Source organism: Eubalaena glacialis, chromosome 11 (assembly GCF_028564815.1).
Source record: "Eubalaena glacialis isolate mEubGla1 chromosome 11, mEubGla1.1.hap2.+ XY, whole genome shotgun sequence".
NCBI lineage: Eukaryota > Metazoa > Chordata > Mammalia > Artiodactyla > Balaenidae > Eubalaena > Eubalaena glacialis.
Genome location: NC_083726.1, coordinates 15396373 through 15418507, shown reverse-complemented (window position 1 = coordinate 15418507; position 22135 = coordinate 15396373). Strand labels below are relative to the sequence as shown.

Here is a 22135-nt window from a genome sequence, read left to right as displayed (position 1 = left end):
GCGCTCTGAATCCCCTCTCCTTGCACGCCGCGAAACAAAGAGGCAAGAAAAAGTCTCCTGCCTCTTCGGCAGCTGCAGACTTTTTCTCGTGCACCCTCCCCGCTAGTTGTGGTGCGCTAGACCCTTCAGGCTGTGTTCACGCAGCCAACCCCAGTCCTCTCCCTGGGATCCGACCGAAGCCCGCGCCTCAGCTCCCAGCCCCCGCCCGCCCCGGCGGGTGAGCAGACAAGCCTCTCGGGCTGGTGAGTGCTGCTCGGCGCCGAGCCTCTGTGCGGGAATCTCTCCGTTTTTCCCTCTGCGTCCCTGTTGCTGTGGGATCCGCGCTGATAGCCGCGGCTCGCGCCCGTCTCTGGAGCTCGTTTAGGCGGCGCTCTGAATCCCCTCTCCTTGCGCGCCGCGAAACAAAGAGGCAAGAAAAATTCTCTTGCCTCTTTGGCAGCTGCAGTCTTTTTCCCGGACTCCCTCCCGGCTAGCACCGAAGCCCGAGCCCCAGCTCCCAGGCCCCGCCCGCCCCGGCGGCTGAGCAGACAAGCCTCTCGGGCTGGTGAGTGCTGGTCGGCACCGCTCCTCTGTGCGGGAATCTCCGCTTTGCCCTCCGCACCAATGTGGCTGCGCTCTCCTCCGTGGCTCCGAAGCTTCCCCCCTCTGCTACCCGCAGTCTCTGCCCACGAAGGGGCTTCCTAGTGCGTGGAAACCTTTCCTCCTTCACAGCTCCCTCCCACTGGTGCAGGTCCCGTCCCTATTCTTTTGTCTCTGTTATTTCTTTTTTCTTTTGCCCTACCCAAGTACGTGGGGATTTTCTTGCCTTTTGGGAGGTCTGACGTCTTCTGCCAGCGTTCAGTGGGTGTTCTGTAGGAGCAGTTCCACGTGTAGATGTATTTCTCATGTATCTGTGGGGAGGAAGGTGATCTCCGCGTCTTACTCTTCCGCCATCTTGCCCCTCCCTCCAGAGCATATTTTTTAATAACATAATCCTGATCACTCTGTATGCAGTTTTGAATTTCACTTTTTTCCCCACTTACCATTTCAACACAAAGCTTTTCATCATTTATTGCCACTCTATGTAAACATTTTTAGTAACTGCATAAGTTTTATCACATACCAGAGTTTATTTAACCACGCTCTGATTTTCAAACATTTGTTTCTTTGTCAAATTTTGGACCCTGTAAATAAGGTTTGGGTGAAAATCCTTGTGCATGAAGATTTTGCTGCATTTTGGATTCTAACATTGGGACAGAGTCCCAGAAATGGAATTACTGAATCAAGGGAAAGGAGCATACGTTAACACCTTGGCTACATAATGCCAAATGGCCCCATCATAGACTTGGAGCTGGCCACAGATGCAGCGGGATGTCTCTGAAAGAAGGACTCAGGTCAGTGTAGGGTGATGAGCACAGACATTAGAGTCAGACAGACCCGGGTGGGAATCTTATCTCTGCCTTGTGACCTTGAGCCTCGGTTTCCTTATCTGTAAAACAGAATTTCTCAACCTGGGCATTATTGACATTTGGGCTAAATTCTTTCTTGTGGGGACTGATCTGTGCATTGTAGGATGTTTAAGAACATTTCTTCCCTCTACCCATTAGATGCAGTAACAGCCCCCCGGACATGGCACCAGAAATATCTCCAGATTTTGCCAAACATCCCCTGGGAGGCAAAATCACCCTGGTTGCAGATCACTGCTCTAAAGCTAAAATAATATAAACATACCCTATAGAGCCTTGTGAGGATTAGAAACAATGCATGTGAGGTGCTTTTTCACAGTGCCTGGTATAGGGTAGGCGCTCAATGAATGGCAGCTGGGACTGTTGTTCATGTAGAGCCATGTTTCTCCACATTTTCCATCTGCAGGTCCCCTGGGGATCTTCCCTGCCCACCTGCCACTAAAAGAGAATTTCCTTCTCTGATTCTTTTTTGAGGTTCTTGCATATATTTTCCTGCTCTGGCAAATGGAAAGAAGGAGGGTCAGACTCTAGGTTAGGCTTGATAAGAGGCAGAGGGGTGTAGGGAAGCAAACCTTCCCACCACCCCGCCCCACTGCTATCTGTTTAACTCCTGCATCACTGTTCAGATATTAAGCTTAGTGGATTGTACTCTGGTTAGGTCATCTTGATGAGGCCTTAGGACTCTGGCAACATAGAAGTTTCCTTTCCTCTGACAACTCCTATCAGAAATAGTGGTCACTTGGAATCTTGCCTCAAGAAGGATTTTTAAGGCTGCATCTACGCTTAGTGGATAAGGGCTCTGTGATTGACTAAGCATGTCTGCCATGGGCATGGAAGAGAAAGGGGAATATTTGCCATTTCCACCCTCAGGTGAGACCTCATCTCCATAGTCTCACTCCCACAGAGGGGGTGAATGGTCTCCTTGTCAATCTTCTTTTGAGGAAGTGGCCCTTTTCCTCAGATAGGAAATGGGAACCTAGAAGGCAGGCCCTGGGCCTTCAGAGGAGAAAATTCTGCCCCTCACTGAGCCTCACTTTCTTGGGTTTGGATTTTAGGTAAAAAGTGTCATGTTAAAAAGTACAGCTGGGGCTTCCCTGGTGGTGCAGTGGTTGAGAATCTGCCTGCCAGTGCAGGGGACACGGGTTCGAGCCCTGGTCTGGGAAGATCCCACATGCTGCGGAGCAACTGGGCCCGTGAGCCACAACTACTGAGCCTGCGCGTCTGGAGCCTGTGCTCCGCAACAAGAGAGGCCGCGATAGTGAGAGGCCCGCGCATCGCGATGAAGAGTGGCCCCCGCTTGCCGCAACTAGAGAAAGCCCTCACACAGAAACGAAGACCCAACACAGCCAAAAAAAAAAAAAAAAAGTACAGCTGGATGGCAGAGAACTGGTGGGCTGTGCAGGCTTGGTTTCAGCTGGGCAATGAAGGACTGGGAATGGGGGCTTTAAACTCCAGTAGGAGTTGATGTTTCAGTCATGAGTCTGAAGGCAGAATTCCTTCCTCTTCAAGGTCCTCTATCTTTTCTCCTAAGGCCTTCCTTCAACTGACTGGATGAGGCCCACCCACATTATGGAGGGTAATCTGCTTTACTGAAAATCTACTGATTTAAATGTTGATCCCATGTGAAAAATAGCTTCACAGCAATATCTAGTCTAGTGTTTGACCAGCCAACTGGACACTGTAGCCTAGCCCAGTTGCCACATAAAATTCACCATCACAGATATCTTAGAGGAGTGTCTCCTCAAGTGTGCAACACCTCTCACTGTGCGTGAGATGATTTCCAGTGGGACAGGGGCAGTGCCTTAAATAACATTGGTCATGGGAGTGACTCTTTTAAATTCTATTTTAATTCTAATTGCTTTCAGAAGAAAGGCTCCACTTGATAGGAGCCCCTAACAACTCTCTCACTTGTTATTTATAACAGTAGAAAGCAGGACCAGAATTCAGCTATAAATTAATTATGCTGTTTCCTTTTCATCAAGTTAACTTTCACAATGACCTTCTGTTTATGGCAGGTGATACTGATTTTCCGTTTATGGCAGTGACATAATGTTTCCTTTTTAGATATATGTATTTTAAAAAACAAAAGGAGTCCATTGAAGATTAAGTAAATAATGGTACGGGTGGTGTTTGGATACAGCTACACTCATGAAGGTCGCTTACAAGCAATCCAAGTTTGAGAAACACCATCTTAGCCAAGAAAAGTCGGGGCTTCAGGCCCAGCCAGCATCCCACAGGAGGATCTTCCCTCCATAGCCAACCTGGGAGCATGCAGCTTTGGTTTGATTAAGGAGAAGGCTGGTTTCCTTCTGAGAAAGCGTGAGAAAGACCAGAGTGTTCTCAGGGTTTGCCAGTGCTGAGAAAAGTAAAACATGCCCCTCAAGGAGCACAGTTAAGTGCATGGATTCTGGAGCCAGACTGCCGGGGTCACATCCTCCCTCCGCTGCTCATAGCTGTGCACCCCTGAGAAGTTATTTAACCTCTTTGAGCCTCTGTTTCCTCATCTGTAAAATGGGTTTATAAAGGTACCTACTTTATAGGGCATTGTGAGAATCAAATGAATTAGTGCTATCGCATAATAAGTGTCATTTAGGACTGAGTCGCTGTTGTTGGAAACGACTGACAAAGAATATTGTGACACAGTGCTCTAAATGCTGTATCCAAGAAAGTACAGTGTGATATGAGACACAGGGGAGTGGGGGAGATTCCAGGATGGCTTCCTGGAGAAATTAATATATAAGCCGATACCTGAATAATCAGTAGGAGTTAGCCTGGAAAAGAGGAGAGAGAGAATGTTCTGGATAGAGGGAATAGTGTATGCCCAGGCTTAAAGGCAAGTGACAGTTCTTGTGACTGCAAAGAAGGCAGTGCTGGTTACAGCAGAGGATGTGACAGAGGGTGTGTCCCAAGGTGAGGGAGGCCGGAAGCAGACACATACAAAGGGCTTTCTGTGCCTTGTTAGAAACAATGGGTCCCAGAAGGGCAGGATTGGAGTTATCTTAGCAGCCCTCTGTGCTTGAAACAGCACCCCAGACCTGGTAAGCCCTTGACAGTCGTGTGGTGAATGAACAAATGCTTTCCTCTCTGCTTGATGTGTGGCCTGGAGGTCTCATGGGACCACTCCCATTGAATGAGGGAATCTCAGGATGGAAATCTCTGCTGAGATCTCCAGGCACATCTTCTCTGCAAGTCTTGGCTGCCTGAAGGATCTGAAATCTTACTTCTGTCTACAGGTGACCTGGTGTCCCGAGCAATGCATCACCTGCAGCCCCTCAACGCCAAGCACCATGGTAATGGCACCCCCCTGCACCACAAGCAGGGGGCGCTCTACTGGGAGCCCGAGGCCCTGTACACCCTTTGCTATTTCATGCACTGCCCGCAGATGGAATGGGAAAATCCCAACGTGGAGCCCTCCAAAGTCAACCTCCAGGTGGAAAGGTAAGACTTGTGTTGGCTTTGGATGGCCAAAGAGAGGGGCTCCCTTCTGGGCAACACCACCTTACGGTGAGTAGGTGTTGCCTCCAGGGTGGTACAGGAGTGGGGGAGGAGAGGGATGCTGGGGGTCAGAACTGCCCAGTTTCCAGAAACTCACTGGAGGGGTCTAGATGACCTTGAGGGGTTATCAGAGACCTGGGTGGAATCTTTGAAATGGGTTTGCATAGGGCTGGTCCAGTTTGGGATAAAAGTGGCCTGAGTCAGAAGAGAGGGTCTGCAAATCTGGAGGGATGAGGCCTCTGCAGTGCAAGCGGGCTTCCTTGTGAAGGCAGCTTAGGGGGATACCAGCTCCTTGGGTGGGAGATGTTTTATCTTCATTTCATCCTGTCTGCCCTAGGGATTCCAGGGGGAAACCATAACACTTGCTCAGCCAGAAGTGGGCCTCTCATGTGGGCAGGAGACAGCATAGCAGTTCCCATGAAGCAGAATCCTCATGGCAGAGAAGGAAGGGAGGGCTCCCTGGAAGAGGAAGCTCCCTCTGACCTGGCTTCTGCTGCCCCCCAGCGCCATCCGTCCACTTCCCCATGCCTCAGCCTCCGCACCTGTAAACGAGCAGCTGCACTAAGCGCTTTCCAGGTTGCCTTCTACCTGGAAAATCCCAAGATTTTCTGAGGATGGTTTCACCCTCTCAGAGGCAAGGCATCCAAACCACCATCAGGAAAGCAGGCTGCCTGGAAGCGTCCCCTCTTCCCCTGGGAACAGGTCCACAGAGATGTGGACCTGTTCCTAAGGGAACATCTCTCCCCAGCATCTCACAAATCAGGCCCCTCCTCCTGTGTACACAGGCTTGTTCACTCTAACTACTGCAGTAGTGACGCTGTTTATCGAGTGGTTAAAGAACAGGCTCTGTGATCCGGACTTCTGGGTTCAAATCCAGGCTCTTCCAATTAAAAGCCAGGGTGTCTTGGAAAAGTGCCTTTAGCCTCCCTGTGCCTCAGTTTCTTCGTCTACAAAATAGGGGTCCTAAGAATAAATCCTTCATAAGGCTGTTTGAAGATTGAATGCATTGAACAGTGCCCAGCACGTAGTAAGTGCTCAATAAATGTTCCCTTTTATTATTGTTGTTGGAGATCTTATCCGCAAATAGCTGAACAACTCCCAGTTTGGGCTCAATGCACTTTCCTCTGTTAAATGGTTCCAAGTGGTTTTGAAACGCTCACTGGATGCCTGTTTCTGGGCTTAATTGGGCTCCTAAACCATGTCTCTTGGCTTTCAGTTTAGAGTAGAGGATGCAGGATGAGCGAGACAGAAGTTGACTCTTTTTTTTTTTTTTTTAAATCCCAAGTTAGCATCAATATTTCAATCCAGTCTGGAATTAACTTAATCAGAGGATTACTCATGTCTCCCGCCATCCAGGCCAAATCAGTGGGTGCCGTGTGCGTATTTTCATGTGCCAAATATGCCCAAAGTGGAGAGGTGGCAACGTGCCCATGGTCCCTGGGCAGAAAACAACCTCAGTCAGACACACCAAGACGTTGCTTTCTATGAGTATGAATCGTGATGGCTGGGAGGATGGAAACTATTGGCCTTGGCCTTTGGGGTACCTAGTTCTTCAGCCCCCATCGCTACCCCAGCAGCCTGTAGAATAGGGCAGTTTCTCTGACTCACCTACCCCGCCACTCTTCAATTCCCGCCTCTATGCAGATGATACCCCCTCCATCTCCAGCCAGACATAACCACCTCTGAGCTCCAGAACCTGATCCAGCTCAGCCTTCCAGTTTCCACTGTCAAGTCTCACACTCTCAGGCTGGTTCTTCTCAGGGCACCTTATTCTTTTCTGCCCAACACAGCAAATGTGTGTGTGTGTGTGTGTGTTGCCTGTGAGCTTCGTAAGGGCACAGAACACATCTGTTTTGGTTGTCACGCCACACCTAATGCCAAGCTCAACATCTGGTATATATCACAAAGTCAGTAAATATTTGTAGGATGAAAGAAGGGACAAATCCATTGATCCAACTGCCTATGGAACATTTCCATCAGGAGTGCTCACAACCACCTCAAAACTAAAGCCAACATCTTTCCCCCAAAACCGACTGTTCCTCCTTTCCTCCCCCCCCCAGTCTCTAAGAATGGCATCACCATCAACCCGGTCACCTCGGTCAGAAAACTGGGACTCGCCCCACACTCCTTCCTCTCCTTCCCTCCTTCCTACGGCCAACTGGTCAGTAGGTCTCACTGATGCTACGTCTGTGCCGTCACCCATTCCTCTAACCCTTTCTCCCCAGATTGCTGCCTCACTTCATGGTTCAGGCCCTCGTTTCCTCTTACTGCTATTACTGCATTTGATTTCTAAATGGTCTCCCTGGACGGGAGGCTTAATATTCTCTGACCAGCTCCATCCTGATGGCCACCAGACTGAAACTTCTAAAATATACATCTCATCGTGTAACATACCCCCTGCCCCCAACGCAACACAGTTGCATGGCTCCCGTTATATTTTCTGTTATGTAGTTTCCATCTTCCCTTCTGGAATCTATTTCAGGATTCAGAGTGTAGTTGAAGTGGCTGTAAGTCTAGGGAGACCATCTAAGGATTCCAAACTTTCTGGGACAAGTTTTAAAGAGGCATGAGCTGCAAGGGGGAGCCGAGCAAAAAGAACATGTCCTAGAATTTGTCAGAGTCAATTATCTCGGTCTTTCCATTCCTCCTTGGCTGAATTTTCAGGGGACGACACAAAACAGAAAGAACTTGTCATTTTTTGAGTTCTGTTCACTTTGGTCCTCTGGAAAGAGTATGGATTTGGGAGTCAGATCGCCCTTTGGGTTTGGATCCCGGCTCTGCTTCTTATAGTTCTGGGACCTTGAATGAGTCATTTCACCCCTATTGAAACTCTTCTCCTCAACTGTGAAATGAGAACAAAACCAGCCTCTTGGGACCGGTGTAAACAATGAATTAGATACTGTAGCTAAGACATCCAGTGCCATGCCTGGCACAAGGGGAGCTCCCCTCACCCCTCTCCCCAAAAAAAGGAGCTGATATTATACATCTTCTTTTTCTTTTTCTTTTTTGGCTCTAAAATGTTATTATCGTTGTCCCAAAAGAAGCCTGTGTATGATTCCTTCCAGACGAAAAGCTGTTTCTTCCCGTTCCATGATAGGCTGGGCGTTGATATTTATTAACGTCTGAAAACGCACAGGGAAGGGCTTCAGGGGAGAGGGGACTCTGTTTCCAGCCAAGTGTTCACAGCAGCTTCATACCAAAACTTACAAACAAGATGTTTCCGGTGGGAGGTAGGATTCTAATTTGGAGCTGTTTTTTTTTTCTCCCTTTCTGTCTTCTTTTTCCCCCCAAATCAAACAACATTTCCTTGACTCTCTATCTCTGTTCTGGCAAAGTCAAGTAAGGCCATGGTGTTTATATGGTTTTCCATAGACTCTTCAAGAACAGGAGCTGAATATTATGTGCTTTTTTCCACGCCGAGCAGAAGGCCTGGAACATATTTGTTGACTGAAATGCAGATTGTTTTGTGCCTCAAACCATCTCTGCTTGTCAGAAGAGCCTTTCTTGGCTGGAGTACTTGGAACTAGGCCTCTGTATACCATTTGACTCTTTCATGTGGGCATAGCTTTCCAGTTGCTACGTTGGTTTTGGATAGCTTCATTTTTCATTGTGGGGTTTTGAAGAAGCTCAGTACCAGTATAAAATTTCTGTAGTTTAAGTTGTTCCAGAACTTTGGCTACTATTTTTTGAGCTTCTGAAATCTTTCAGTCCCTCAGATACTTTATTTAGGGAAAAAAAAAAAAAAAAACAACTCAGATAAATTTTGCACGATTATGATTAGGCTATATTTATTTTCCAAATAGTAATGATAAATGTAAACACCTCAGTTTTGAGGATAGGAGTCATGTGAAGCTACTACTATTTTTTAATAGAATCATCTTAAATCTATGACAAAATTTCCCTGCCCCAAATCATTACTGGAAATACTAGTGATTCCTAGATGTGTTTGGCCATGAGTGATTTCAGTAATTTGTCACCATAAAATTAAAAAGAGTAGGATAAATAGGAGTGTTTTGTTGCCTGGAGTAACTGGTAATGCCCGAGAGGAACAGAGATCAGCTTCACCTAGAAGACTAGACAATTAGGTAGTTTTACTCCCCCGAGTCTCATGGGAAACAAACCAGAATTTACATCTAGGCAGTGGCAGCTTTCGCCCCTTTTGTAAGCAGAGCTGTGTAAACAGATGTGGCAGACATCTGTTTCCCTGTGTCTACCAGGGAAATCTCAACCACAAACATGAGTATCCAATCACCAATCACCAACTATTTGAGGAAAACGAATGGAAGAAACAGAACAGTCTTAACAAATGGAAGAATTTACACTTGAGGAAATAGAGTTAATAAAGCAAACATACCAGATATTAGAAGTTAATAGTACCCAAATACATCTTCTAGGAAACCCTCCCAAAAGATCACCCCAGCACATCAATATGTGACAGGTGATATCCAAATTTTAACATACTCCAACAGACATACCCAGGGTTATGCAAAATTTCCAGCCTTCTAATTATAACCCTTCCCCATTTTTTCCCATCAAGGAATGTATATCAGAACACAAGGGAGCAGAGGTATCCTTGATACAAGGAGCACTACTAGTAGGAATGCTTAGTTGCAAGAGTTGAACCTGCTTAGCAGAAAGAAAACCTCTGGGAGGCCCAGTGTAGGCAGAGGGTTAACAAATCCTTTCCCCTCCTGCATGAGAATTTGACGTTGGGTTAATTTTCTAGCTCTGTTCCCCTGGAAACGTGATAAAAATTACAATATCAACTGTGTTACTAAGCAACATTGCTTATGGTCAGAATGACCCTAGGTTGGTACCTTAGATCTGTCCTTGTAGTACTATAGATACTTGGTATAAATACCAAGTATCTATAGTACTTGGTATAGTACTTCCAGAGCTTTGGGCTTCCTTGAATTCACTGATCCTTATAACTGGCAATGTCCCTTGCAGGGACCTTGGAAGCTACTTCTGTGGAGTTGTTACAAGAGATATTGGGGTTCATAAAGCAGGGCAGTTCTCACAACCACCCAATTGGATCTTATCTCCTTGCACCTGAGTGTCACCGGGGCAGAAGATAGCTCTGAGACGGCTGGGGGAATCGTTATAAAGACTCCCAGTAAGGGCTTCCCTGGTGGCACAGTGGTTGAGAATCTGCCTGCCAATGCAGGGGACACGGGTTCGAGCCCTGGTCTGGGAAGATCCCACGTGCTGCGGAGCAACTGGGCCCGTGAGCCACAACTACTGAGCCTGCGCGTCTGGAGCTTGTGCTCCGCAACAAGAGAGGCCGCGACAGTGAGAGGCCCGCGCACCGCGATGAAGAGTGGCCCCCACTTGCCACAACTAGAGAAAGCCCTCGCACAGAAACGAAGACCCAACACAGCCAAAAATAAATAAATAAATAAATAAATAAATAAATAAATAAAAATTAAAAAAAAAAAAAAAAGACTCCTAGTAAAAGGAACGTCTGATGTTGTCATGCAGGACAAGTGTGGCCTATGATGGTCCCATGAGTCTAAATGTTTAGTAGAGCTTAAGAAGACTTCTGGAGGGCATTGAAGCTGGAGAAGCAGGCTTTGAGCCCACACAAACTGGAACAGTGCCCAAGCTGCACCCCGGGATTGCTCCAGAGCCATAGACACTGGACTTTACACCACTGAGGCTGGACTTCGGCCACTCCCAGCGGGACCTCTGTCACCATTACCCCTGAAAGCTGAATGTCTCTGCTACCACTCTTGTCATGTTCCATCTATGTCACACCACTTGCTTCTAAATCAGTGGAGCCTGGGTCACATCCCTGCACCCTAGTAGCAGGGGTGTCTGGAAAGGTGAATTTCTACCTTGTTGAACTATGGAATAATAATATGGGAAATTTTCCAAACGGTAAGGTCATCAGTGGTTCCAAGCACCCAAAAAAGTTGACAAAGGTTCACTACACTCTTCTACTTTACTTTTTTAAAAAATAAATAACACACAAGTGAATCATTTGCACAGTTCAGTACTTTTGACCATTATTAGCCACACAGCTCACAACTGATTGTCTTACACACCACAGTGAATACTCCCCAACATAAACACTGCTTGGGCTGACACCCTAGGAACCTCAACAGCGAGAAGGAGGAGACAGGAGGACTGTTTTTTCCTGGCATCTTAAGCAGCAGTGCAGAACGCCTTCTCCCAGAGGAAGAATGCTACTTTCTCACCTTCTTGAGGGCAGTGGTCACATCTGGCACAAAAGTCCCCTAAAATGTCCACCCACTGCTAGTGGGTCCTGGAGAAATTCATAGTCAATGGATGAATGGGGACAACCCAGAGTGGGAGAACCTGTTTTATATATTAGACCTGTTTTCTGCAGGGCTATGTGTGGGCTTTTGTGGGCTCGCCTGGAATTCCAACCATTATATACATGGTTCTAATGAAAAACAAAATGCATGTTGAATTCTAAATAATTAACTTAAGAAACAAAGTTTTAAAACATGATCTATTTGTGACATGAGCATTGCTGCAGTTTATTTCATCTGGCCAGGGTAAAAGCAACTCTAATCCCAATATTTTTCAAACTGTAGGTTACAGCCCATTAATGGGCCATTAAACCAATGCAGTGCAGAGATTGGCAAACAATACCCCACAGGCCAAGCCTGGCCTACTGTCTCTTTTTATAAAGTTTTATTGGAACACAGCCATACCCACTTGTTTACATATTATTTATGGCTGCTTTTGCACTTGTGGTTGGTTGTGACAGAGACCAAATGGCCCACAAGGCTGAAAATACTATTTAGCCCTTTCCCCTGATGCTGTGGGTTATAACCTGCATTTTAAAAAAATTGAGTAGAATTGAATAAAAAAAAAAAAATCAAAGTAGCTTGCATTGAGGGAAGGTAACTATGTTTCTTGAAAGTTTGTTGGTTTTTTGTTTTTTTTTTTGGTTACATTAACTTAACTGGAGTTGATTAACTTGCCAAGGTCATGCAGCTAACGTTGCAGAACTAGTGTCTGAACCCCCAGCATCAGGCCCTGCTCTGTGCTTGTCTTCGCTAGTCTGTCTTGCTGTCCATGGACTATGGTTTTAAAGAAATAATATTTGAAAGCCTCATCCCTAATCTCTAGAATCTTTTTGTAATCTTTATGAATGTTTACAGGATATAAAACTAATACACTTATTACATAAAATATAAGTACACAAAAACTTTAAAGAAGAAACTTTGAGTCACCCATAGTCTCTGCATCCAGGAATAAGCACTGAGACCATATGGGGTATTTCCTTCCAATCTTAGTTTTCTGTGTATATTCAAAAGGTGTTTGGTTGTTTCACAAAATAAGGACTGTTCCATCATTGGATACGGAATTTAAAGTCAGGAGAAAGCTGAGAACAGGCATGTCAATCATGCTTCATTCCTGTCGAAGATGATAAAACTGAGGCCTAGAGGAATAAGTGGACTTTTCTGGAGTCATAAGCATATTTTCAGTGGATTTGCAAGGCAGTGCCACAGTGCCTTGCACATGCTTTGCCCTCTTCTTGGACCACTGCCTCCCTTCTGCTCCGTCATCTCACTACCCCCATCAGTTCATCCTTCAAGACTCATTTTAGGCATCACCTCCTCCAAGAACCCTTTCCTACCACCTCAGGATGCACTGAGTGTCCAGGGCCTAGCTCAGTGGATAGCATATAGTAAGTGCTTAATAAATGCTTGCAGAACTGAACAGAGCTGGGTCTGAAACCTATATGTTCTGGCTCTCGGCCCAAAGAGCCATGTTGCCAGTGTCAACTCAGACAACCCTTAGATTGCCACTGGCTCTACTGATCACATGCTTCAGGCCTCAGTTTTCTTAGCTGTACACAAAAAATAATCATTCCTACTTCATGGAGCTGTTTCGATGACTAATGAACTAACTTATGTAAGTGCCACACACAATCACTGACACTTAGCAGGTGATCCGTCAACGGCAGGGATTATTATTTACTTCCTTAAACCAGGTTGACCTCCTCTTAGATATTATAAGAGATTTTGATCAACACTTAGTATGTGGCAGGTCCTGCTCTATACTTCGTGTGTATTAACTAATTCAATCATCACAGTACCCCTTGCGGCAGGAGCTAGCCTCACCTCTCCCCATTTCACAGATGAGGAAACTGAGGTGCAGTGAGGTTAAGTAAGTTGCACACTTGGGCAGGTCTGGGAGTACCAAAAACATCAAATGAATGCTGCATGGCTATAGGGAAGGAAGCTCTCTGCTAAGGGAACAGAATGCATACCATGGAGGGCAGGAAGGTGAGAAAACAGAAAGCGAGACCTTGTTCTGAAGAGGTGTTGGGTAGAGCAACAAATTAGACAGGAAAGAAGGTTGAGAGACCTGCCAAGGTGTCAAGACTTTCTCCTATAAGCAGTGAGGAGCTGGAAAGGATTCTGAGAAGGGAGGTGAAGAGACCAGAACTGCATCTGATTCCTTGTAAGCCCTCCCTTGATGGAGGCATAAGGATGCCTGAAGGAAGGTAAAGAACATTTGATGCACCTACTATGTGCCATGTGCTATGTGAGCTACTTTACTTTCAGAGTTTAATTTAATCCTTACACTCAACTTTGTGAGGTAGAAATGCCTTCATCTACAGATGAGACAATTAAGTCTAGTTGCTACTAGTAGGAAAATGCTATTTGGAAGCTATTTAGGTAAAGCTAAGGACCTTCACAGCACATTAATTATATCTCTGGATATTTTTTATTCTGGAGCCAGAGTTTATATCTTGGTTCTAACACTTACTAGTTCTGTGACCTTGAACAAGTTACTTAACCACTCTGAGCCTCAGTTTTCTTATCTGTAAAATGGGAGCTATCATAGAATCTGCTTCAGAGGGCTGTTGTGAAGCTATTATGTGTTAATATATAGAAAGCACTTAAAATCCAGCATGCATTAGTCTCTTTATAGATAACGGCCATTATTATTCTCACTGTCATGGTGCTTATAACCTAGATGTGTACTAGAGCGGGCCTTCTCAAATTTTAACGTACATTTGAATCCCCTGGGACCTCATTAAAATGCAGATTCTATTCATTAGGTCTGGGGCGGGGCCTGAGATGCTTCATTTCTAATAAGCTCCCAGGTGGTGCTGATGCTGCTGGTCTATGGAGCATCACATGAATAACAAGATACTGTGCTGTCATTCATTTCCCCAACCTACTCCAACCCCCATTTTCAGTTACACAAGGGCAAGAAATAAGCCTTTTGTTGACTTTTGTCTCTCTGGTAGAGCTGAGCACATAATAGGTGCCTAAGAAATATTTCTCGCGCTTTGAGGGCTGGATTGAGCCTTGCAGGGCCTGTAGTCTTACCTCATGAGATGCTGGATCCCTCTGCAATTTGCCGAAATGAATGGATTTCAGAAGTCAGATGTGGCCAGCCTGTGGAACTCTCAGGCTTTGGAGCAGCAGCCAAGGGAAGGTGCTGAGCATCCAAATATAATGATCATCTTCCACTTAACAAGGTGGCCAGCTCCTCTCAAGAGGCTTGGGAATAGCAAATTAGCCACAAGTGTGCAGGAGGAAGGTGAGGCAGGATTTGACAGGTGTCCTCCCTGGGGAGAGGCAGCAGGGCAAATCCTAAACCACACCAGCTAAAGGACTGTTAAACACGTCCAGCCCTCAGGGCTTGTCAAACTGTTTACACGCAGTTGCCCAGGAGTTTTTTCCCAGCCAAAGGGGGTGCAGTTGCTCCTGACCACAGGTTATAAGCTGGGGGCTCAAGTTTAAAAACAGCCCCCTCTCCCAATATGGGGGGTTAGTCTGATCAAATGCATGTGCTTCACTTGTTCATTTCAATATCCAGGTCTTTTCTGAATCCCAGTTAACTGGCTGCCACAGCAGTCTGGTCTGGTCTGACACCAGCTTCTCTTTATTTAAGGGAAAAAGAAGGAAAACCTTACCTTTATGATACAAAGACTAAGGAACTAGTTACTATCCAGTATAGTAACCACTAGCCATGCGAAGCTGTTTAAATTTAAATGAATTTAAATTGAATAAAACTAGAGCTTCAGTTCCTTAGTATCACTTGCCTCTTTTCAAATACTCAATAGCTAGATGTGGCTAGTGGTTCCTGTATTGGATTCCACAGAGATAGGACATTTCCAACATCACAGAAACTTCTATTGGACGTCGCTGAACTAGAGACTCAGTGCACATAGTGTCCCCATTGCAGGAAAAAGAGCCCATGATAATCCCACTCCTGAAGCAATAAGGTAGGAAGTGTAGGGACCAGGGACCAGCTCCCCTGCCGAGGCATTTTTCGTGTTTCCGTGTTTTGATCATCTTAGAGCTGAGTTTTTCAAAGCGGCCATCATGATCATCATCACAACCAAATTTTACCAAGTCCTTACGACATGCTAGCCTCTCTTCTAAGTGCATTAGTCACTGGGTCCTCACGAGAATCCTGCAAGTGTAGTAGCATATCCTACACTATCGCAATCTCTTATCTTCTCCTGAGTAACTTCAGGCTCAGAGAGGTTGTGTAGCTTGCCCAGGTCACACAGCTAATCGGGGCAGAACTGAGATGCAAAGGTAGGAAGCTTGAGTCCAGAGTTTACTCTGTCAACGGGGTGCTGTGCCACGGGGATGGGAAGAATGTCGGATGTGAGGGGGAGGGCATAGGATTCCCTGCAAAGGTTAAAAGTCTGAAAATCTCCCAACAGGTACATTCTTGTTTTAATATGCTTCCTCCACCTCTACCCTTTTCCTTCTAAGATTTTCCCTGGCTTAGGCTTCAATAAATATCACTAATATAAGTGGACTAATGATAATCAAATCATTTCATCTGATTAGACAACAGTTAAAAACCTTTGAGAAACATGTTAACCTCCTGAAACAAATTGCTGGATATGTATATATAGACCCTGCCTCTTAAATCTTTACCTCAGTGCTACTTGAGCTTTTCATTTCTTATTATACTTTTCAATATTGTTAATTACTTGTTTTATTTACTACTGGACTTTTTATTCAGTTGTTCATTCTTCATTCATTCATTGAACATGCATTGAGTGCCTGCCCTAAGCATAGTAAAAGGAAGAGCTGGTCTTTATCGGAGTCTTATGTGTGCCAGGCACCATTATAAGCACTTTACATGAATTAACTCATTTATCCCTCATGATAACTCCAGGAGGGAGGAATTGTTATTGTCATCCCCAGTTTATAGATGTGGAAAGTGAGGCAGAGAGGATAAGCAACTTGCCCAAGTTCACAGGGCTCAGAAGTGGCCCCGTGCTGGGGAGGCGGAGCCCAGGGACCTCTCAGGACTCCTGCCCTGAGCAGCTCATTTATCATCAAAGATAGAAAGTGCCAAGGTTCAGAAGGGAGGTGCAGATAAACTGCTGAGGGACTCAGGGATGATGGTTTTTGAGTCAGGCTTTGAAAGATGGATAAGATCAGGCATTCTAAGTGGGAGGAGCAGCTGGCAAAGGCTCCAAGGTAGGAAATTGCAAGGTACATGGGGGGAAGCATGTACCATAGACCAGCTGAGTTGGACCAGAGGCCAGACTGACCTTCGGCTGGTTTGCAAAAGTGCAGATGGTTAGCCAGTTGTTAAAATGCTAAAATACTTCTCTATGAGTTGGTAAAACGCTGCTGCCCCAAATGTCCCCTCCACCACCCTCATCCCCCGCCTCATGTCCTGCAGCTGCCCCATAAGAGGTCCTGTCTGCAGCAAGACCATAGGAGTTAGGTGGTACCTGGGCCTTCCCCATAGTCAAGTATTTAGAAAATCCTCGCTGAGTTGAAAGTCTATGGGAGAAATATACATCCTGCAGGTGTTGATGGGCCTCTGTTCCTTCCACAGTGGGGTTAGGGTGAAGGTTTGAACAAAGGAAGAAGCATAAGCAAAGTACAAATGCCTGCTCATCCTTCAGGACTCAACTGCATCCTCACCTGTGCTGTGAAACCTTGTGCCCCTCACCCCCGGTCCCCATGAAGGCCTCGGTGAATAATTATAACAACTCTTGAGTGCCAATGTGAGCCAGACCCTATGATGAGCTTTTCTAGATTATCCCACTGAAATGTCCCAATCACCCACTGAGATACTGTAACTCTGCCTATTTTACAGATGAGGAAAGTGAGGCTTAGAAAAGTCCAAGGATTGGACCAAGGTCACATAGCTAAGCTAGTAAGTGGCTGGGCTGGAGGCTGAGCCCAAGCACTGTGATTCCAGAGCCTGTGTCTTCTTGACCCCCTACCGTGTGGCCCCAGTCATCACTCTGGCTTCCAAATGGCACTCATTTGCTTCCAAATGTCTGTCTTCGCTGCCAGACTTTGAGCTCCTCGCCAGCAGGGACTGGACTTTGATCATCTCTTGCTCTCTCTGGCAGCCAGCCAGGCCTGGCACAGAGTGGATGGGGATATAAAGATCAATCTGAGTGCATGGCAGCAGGAGGATGTAGCAGGGGATGATGTAAGGACCAGTTAGAAGGTTCCTGCAAAAGTCCCAAGAGAGATGACAAGTGCATGGCTTGGCGGAGTGCCAACCTCTCTGTCCCCCAGCGAGGGATGTCACCAGTGGCCTCCTCCTTTTGCTGAATGGTCCGGAGGAAAGCTACGTTAGCCTTCTTGGATTTTTGGTTCTTTCTCATTTGCCTAGAACCGGCAGCCCTTTGCTTGCCCTGTGTCTGGGGCCTCGGGCACCGTATGTGAATGTTCTGAACGTGCAGGAAAATTCTTTTTGAAGAACATTAAAAGGGCGAAAATTAGCCCTTGAAGCTGCCTAGTGTAAACTGAGGGCTGGCCCAGAATGGCAAAGGCAAACGAGAGCCAGAGTGCGTGGGACCAGAAAGGCCTGCAGAGAGAGAGAGAGAGAGAGAGAGAGAGAGAGAGAGGAAGAGCATTCTCTGAGCTCAGCCCGCTTTCAAACCATCTGCCCCTGTGCCAAGTTTTCACTCTTTTTCATCCTTTCAGAAATAGTGATATTGACAGCTGCCAGCACATAGCTGGGTTTCACATGTTATGGTTTCCCAGGCAGTAAATCTGGTCATTTGCCCTGAGCAGCAGAGCATCTGAGTTGCCCTTTCATTCTTCAAAGTCTGACTTCCCAAACGAAGCCTATACATGTCTCCGTGTATCCTAGGCTACAGTTTTCCTAGGTTTATTGATTTAATCACATTCTCGCCTCCATCCATTTTGCTCTCCTCATGGACTGCATATGTTTACAACTACAATACAGGTGCTATAAATACAGATTTGTATATGATCGTATCTTTTTACTGAAAAGCTATATATACTCCTTTTTTTTTTAAATTTATTTATTTATTTATTTTTGGCTATGTTGGGTCTTTGTTTCTGTGCGAGGGCTTTCTTTAGTTGCAGCAAGCGGGGGCCGCTCTTCATCGCGGTGCGCGGGCCTCTCACTATCGTGGCCTCTCTTGTTGCGGAGCACAGGCTCCAGACGCGCAGGCTCAGTAGTTGTGGCTCACGGGCCTAGTTGCTTCGCAGCATGTGGGATCTTCCCAGACCAGGGCTCGAACCCGTGTCCCCTGCATTAGCAGGCAGATTCTCAATCACTGCGCCACCAGGGAAGCCCCCTTTTTTTTAATTTTGGAAAATACAGAAAAATGTAAGAAAGAAAATTTAAATGATCTACAATTCTACTACCCAGAGGTAGCCAAAATGATTATTTAGTCTATTTTCTTATCTCGTTTTTTTCAAGACAAATTAGGCTTTTTAAAATAATTGTACTGTGTATATATAATTTTATATCTTTTTTATTTCACTTACTAGTACGCCATAAGCATTATCCTGGCACTACTACAGAACATTCCTAAACATCATTTTTAATGACTGCAAAATATTCCGTCTTGTGAAAGCATCATAATTTGCCTAATGGTTCCCAGGTTGCCAGGCATTTGGGTTGTTTCCAATGTGTGAATTGCTGTTCTTTTAAAACTGCCCATAGTGGCATGACTAAAACACCAATGTTGAGGGAATGGATATAAAAAGAGTAGTCTGTCTGGAGCAGAGCAACTGAGGGGTTAATTTATGAGGCCTCTGATAGACCGGGTGAGGGAGAAATTGCAGAAGAAGCAGAGCACCGGGAGGTGGGCTTCCCCAGCCCCATCCCGTGCCACTTCTTTTTCCAGGAAGAAATGCCTTGTGGGAAACATCAGGAGTGGCCCCATCCAGCCTGTAAGGTTTCCAGCCACAGTCATTATCAAATCTCCTGGAGTGAGTGCTACACGGTTTCCCGGGGTCTTCCACCCTTGCAGTCTCCCTGGATTCCGGAAGTGGGAAGACCAGCCGCAGTTGCTTTTCACAACTTAAGAGACTGAAAGAAAAGTCTAGAAAAGTCGTGAGCTTTGCCCAAAGCCATGCAGTGGAGTGGTCAAATTGAAACCAGAGGGCTGCTCTAGGGATCCCTGGAAATCCACACCCTCCTTCCCACATTGCTTCTAGAATGGAGAAGAGCATTCCAGCATTATCAGAAAGCAAGTTTTGAGTCTGACCATGTACAGAGTTCATTGCACATGTACTTGGCCATGTCTATAGATATGGAAGTTTCCACGATTCCAGGAACTGTTTGTTGGTTGGTTGGTTGGTTGGTCGGTCATGTTTGTAATTCTGGATTTAAAGTTTTTGCTCTGTTTTTAGGTTTTCCCCGCAGATAAGAAACATTCCCTGGGAAGGCTTCCTCAGTTCTTTCAAATTGGTGTGAGGAGTTCAGTCAAGATTCAGTAGGTCAGGTTCAGGCCCGCCCAGGAATTTAGGCAAAACCTGCTGGCAAAAGAAGGTGTCTATTTTCCCAGGCTTTGTTCTCACTGAAAAGTTCGAACTCCAAGGCTAGAGCTAGCCCTTTTGGCAGTCCTTTGTCACACTGCTCTCTACAAATTCCTTATACAGAATCCCACCCATCACATGGCCATTCTCTAATCCGTTATGGCAGCAGGGTGTGGAAAGAACATTTTTATGAAGAAAAAAGGAAACCAGGAAAGTATTGTCAAAGTCAAGGACCAACCTGTTGAAAACACTGACTGCAGATTCCACTGCCTCCAAAATCCATCCCCAGAGGCACTGTCCTTCTTCAGATCCCAGGGCACTTTACAAGAGCATCCCACAAGACACTTCTCATGGTCAGCCTTGCATCATGTTTATCTGCCCTTCCTTCTTTGATGGCCACTTTACACTCCAATCCACCAATCAGAAGTCATGGTCTAACAAGTATACAAGGATAAGTAAGGGCAAACAGACATTGCAATTGGGGCTGCCCTGGGAAACTGGGGATGTGTGGCTTGAACTCCCTTGCTAGGTTGAACATCAGGGTCCAGGTTTTAAATTCTTGCATCTTCCACAGAACTCAGCATGGACCCTTGCTCCAAGGAGATAGTCAATAAATAGGGAACAAGTTAAATGATCGGCCTGCTCCATGAATGGCCCTCCCTGTTCATGCCTTTATCATCCCCCAGGTTCATCGGCCACCATGCCTCCCATCCTCTTATCCCTTCAGCCACTCCAGTCCCCACAGGGTCCCCTGAGCTTGCTCTGCATTTCCTCATCTGATTTCCTCTTCCTAGATTCTTCTTCCGAGCCCTTCTAGCTCTCCCCCTTCCAGGCTCAGGATGGCATTTTACAAAATGCTCTTACCCACTTCAGCTCCAGCTGATTTTGATTCATTCTCCCGTAAGACTTTGTACATTTCTTTATCAAACGACTCTTCAGATAAGCTTCTTTTCTCATGTTTTTCACATTAGACCATGAGTTTGTTGAGGGCTAGAATCTTTGCAGTATCACCAAGTATAGAAGCTGGTACATAGTAGGTGCTCATTTTATTCATTCATCCATTCGACATATATTTATAGCACATCTATTCTATGCCAGGCAAAATACCTGTCTTCATGGAGCTTACCTTTTACTAGGGGCTGCAGATGAGGAACAAATGCATAAATAATAAAATATCAGGCACAGATAACTGACATAAAGAAAAACAAAACTGGGTACTTGAACCAGGTACAGGTGATGAGAGGTGTTATTTTAGCGAGGATGGTCAGGGAAGTTTTCTCTAAGGACATAGAATTTGAGCAGAGAAATAAAGGAATTGAGGCAGTAAGCTATGTGGATATCTGACCAAAGATCTTGCCAGGAAAAGAGAGCAGTAAGTGAAAGGCCCTGGGACAGGAACATTCTTGGAACACGCAAGGAACAGCAAGGAGTCCAGTGAGGCTGGAACAGAATGAGTGAGCATGGTGGGAGATGAAGTCCCAGGTGGGCAGGGTTAGATCTTGCAGAACGTTTTGAGCATATGGAAGAGTTTGGTGTCTAGTCCACGTTTTTGAGAAGCTCAGTAAATGTTTGTTAATCTGAATTATTTGAGTCAGGTTGAATTGAACTGACCTGAATTGGGTTTCGCTGAACTGAACAGAATTGGGTCTCATCTTGGTATATAGACTGCATACAATTTTTGAAACGAGCAAAATCCCAAGTCTGCCCTTATTACCTACAAATGGTAAAGCACTATGAATAGTCCCATTTAGCAGTTTTAAAACCTGTTAGTGTGTGAGTTCACCTGTTCTGGAACTGGCACAGCCTTGTAGATTGTTCCAAAAGTCTGTGGCCAGTGACACGTTTGCCAGCCCCTCCTACACGCACTAGTTTCATTGTGGTGGCAGATCAGGCACAGGGAACATCTCAGCTCAAGAGGAATGTGGTCCTAATGCCTGCTCATCATTTATGTTTCATTTCTGACTTTCCCAGAGTCTGAAGTCTTTGATGATCACTGGGATTTATTTGGGGCACTTGGCCAAGGTCTTGAACCTAACTTTTAACAGAGTTTTTACCCAAGCCTGGTTCTCACTGAATTTTTTTTTAATAGATCTTTATTGGAGTATAATTGCTTCACAATACTATGTTAGTTTCTGTTGTACAACAAAGCGAATCAGCCATATGCATACACATGTCCCCATATCCCCTCCCTCTTGAGCCTCCTTCCCATCCTCCCTATCCCACCCCTCTAAGTCATCGCAAAGCACATCACAAAGCACATCGCAAAGCACATCGAGCTGATCTCCCTGTGCTATGCTGCTGCTTCCCACCAGCCAACTATTTTACATTTGGTAGTGTATATATGTCGGTGCTACTCTCACTTCACCCCAGCTTTGTCCTCCCACCCCATGTCCTCAAGTCCATTCTCTATATCTACCTCTTTATTCCTGCCCTGCAAGTAGGTTTATCAGTACCCTTTTT

The 22135-nt window shown here is 45.8% G+C and overlaps 1 protein-coding gene across 3 annotated transcripts in view; it reads left to right on the top strand.

The window, feature by feature from the left end:
- Positions 1–22135, top strand: part of ABTB3 (ankyrin repeat and BTB domain containing 3) — a 310593-nt gene that overhangs the window by 198817 nt on the left and 89641 nt on the right. For all 3 annotated transcript variants that reach the window (XM_061204459.1, XM_061204460.1, XM_061204457.1), the window contains one exon: positions 4679–4883. In XM_061204459.1, coding sequence (XP_061060442.1) covers positions 4679–4883 — 205 coding nt within the window. The remainder of the gene's footprint in view (positions 1–4678; positions 4884–22135) is intronic.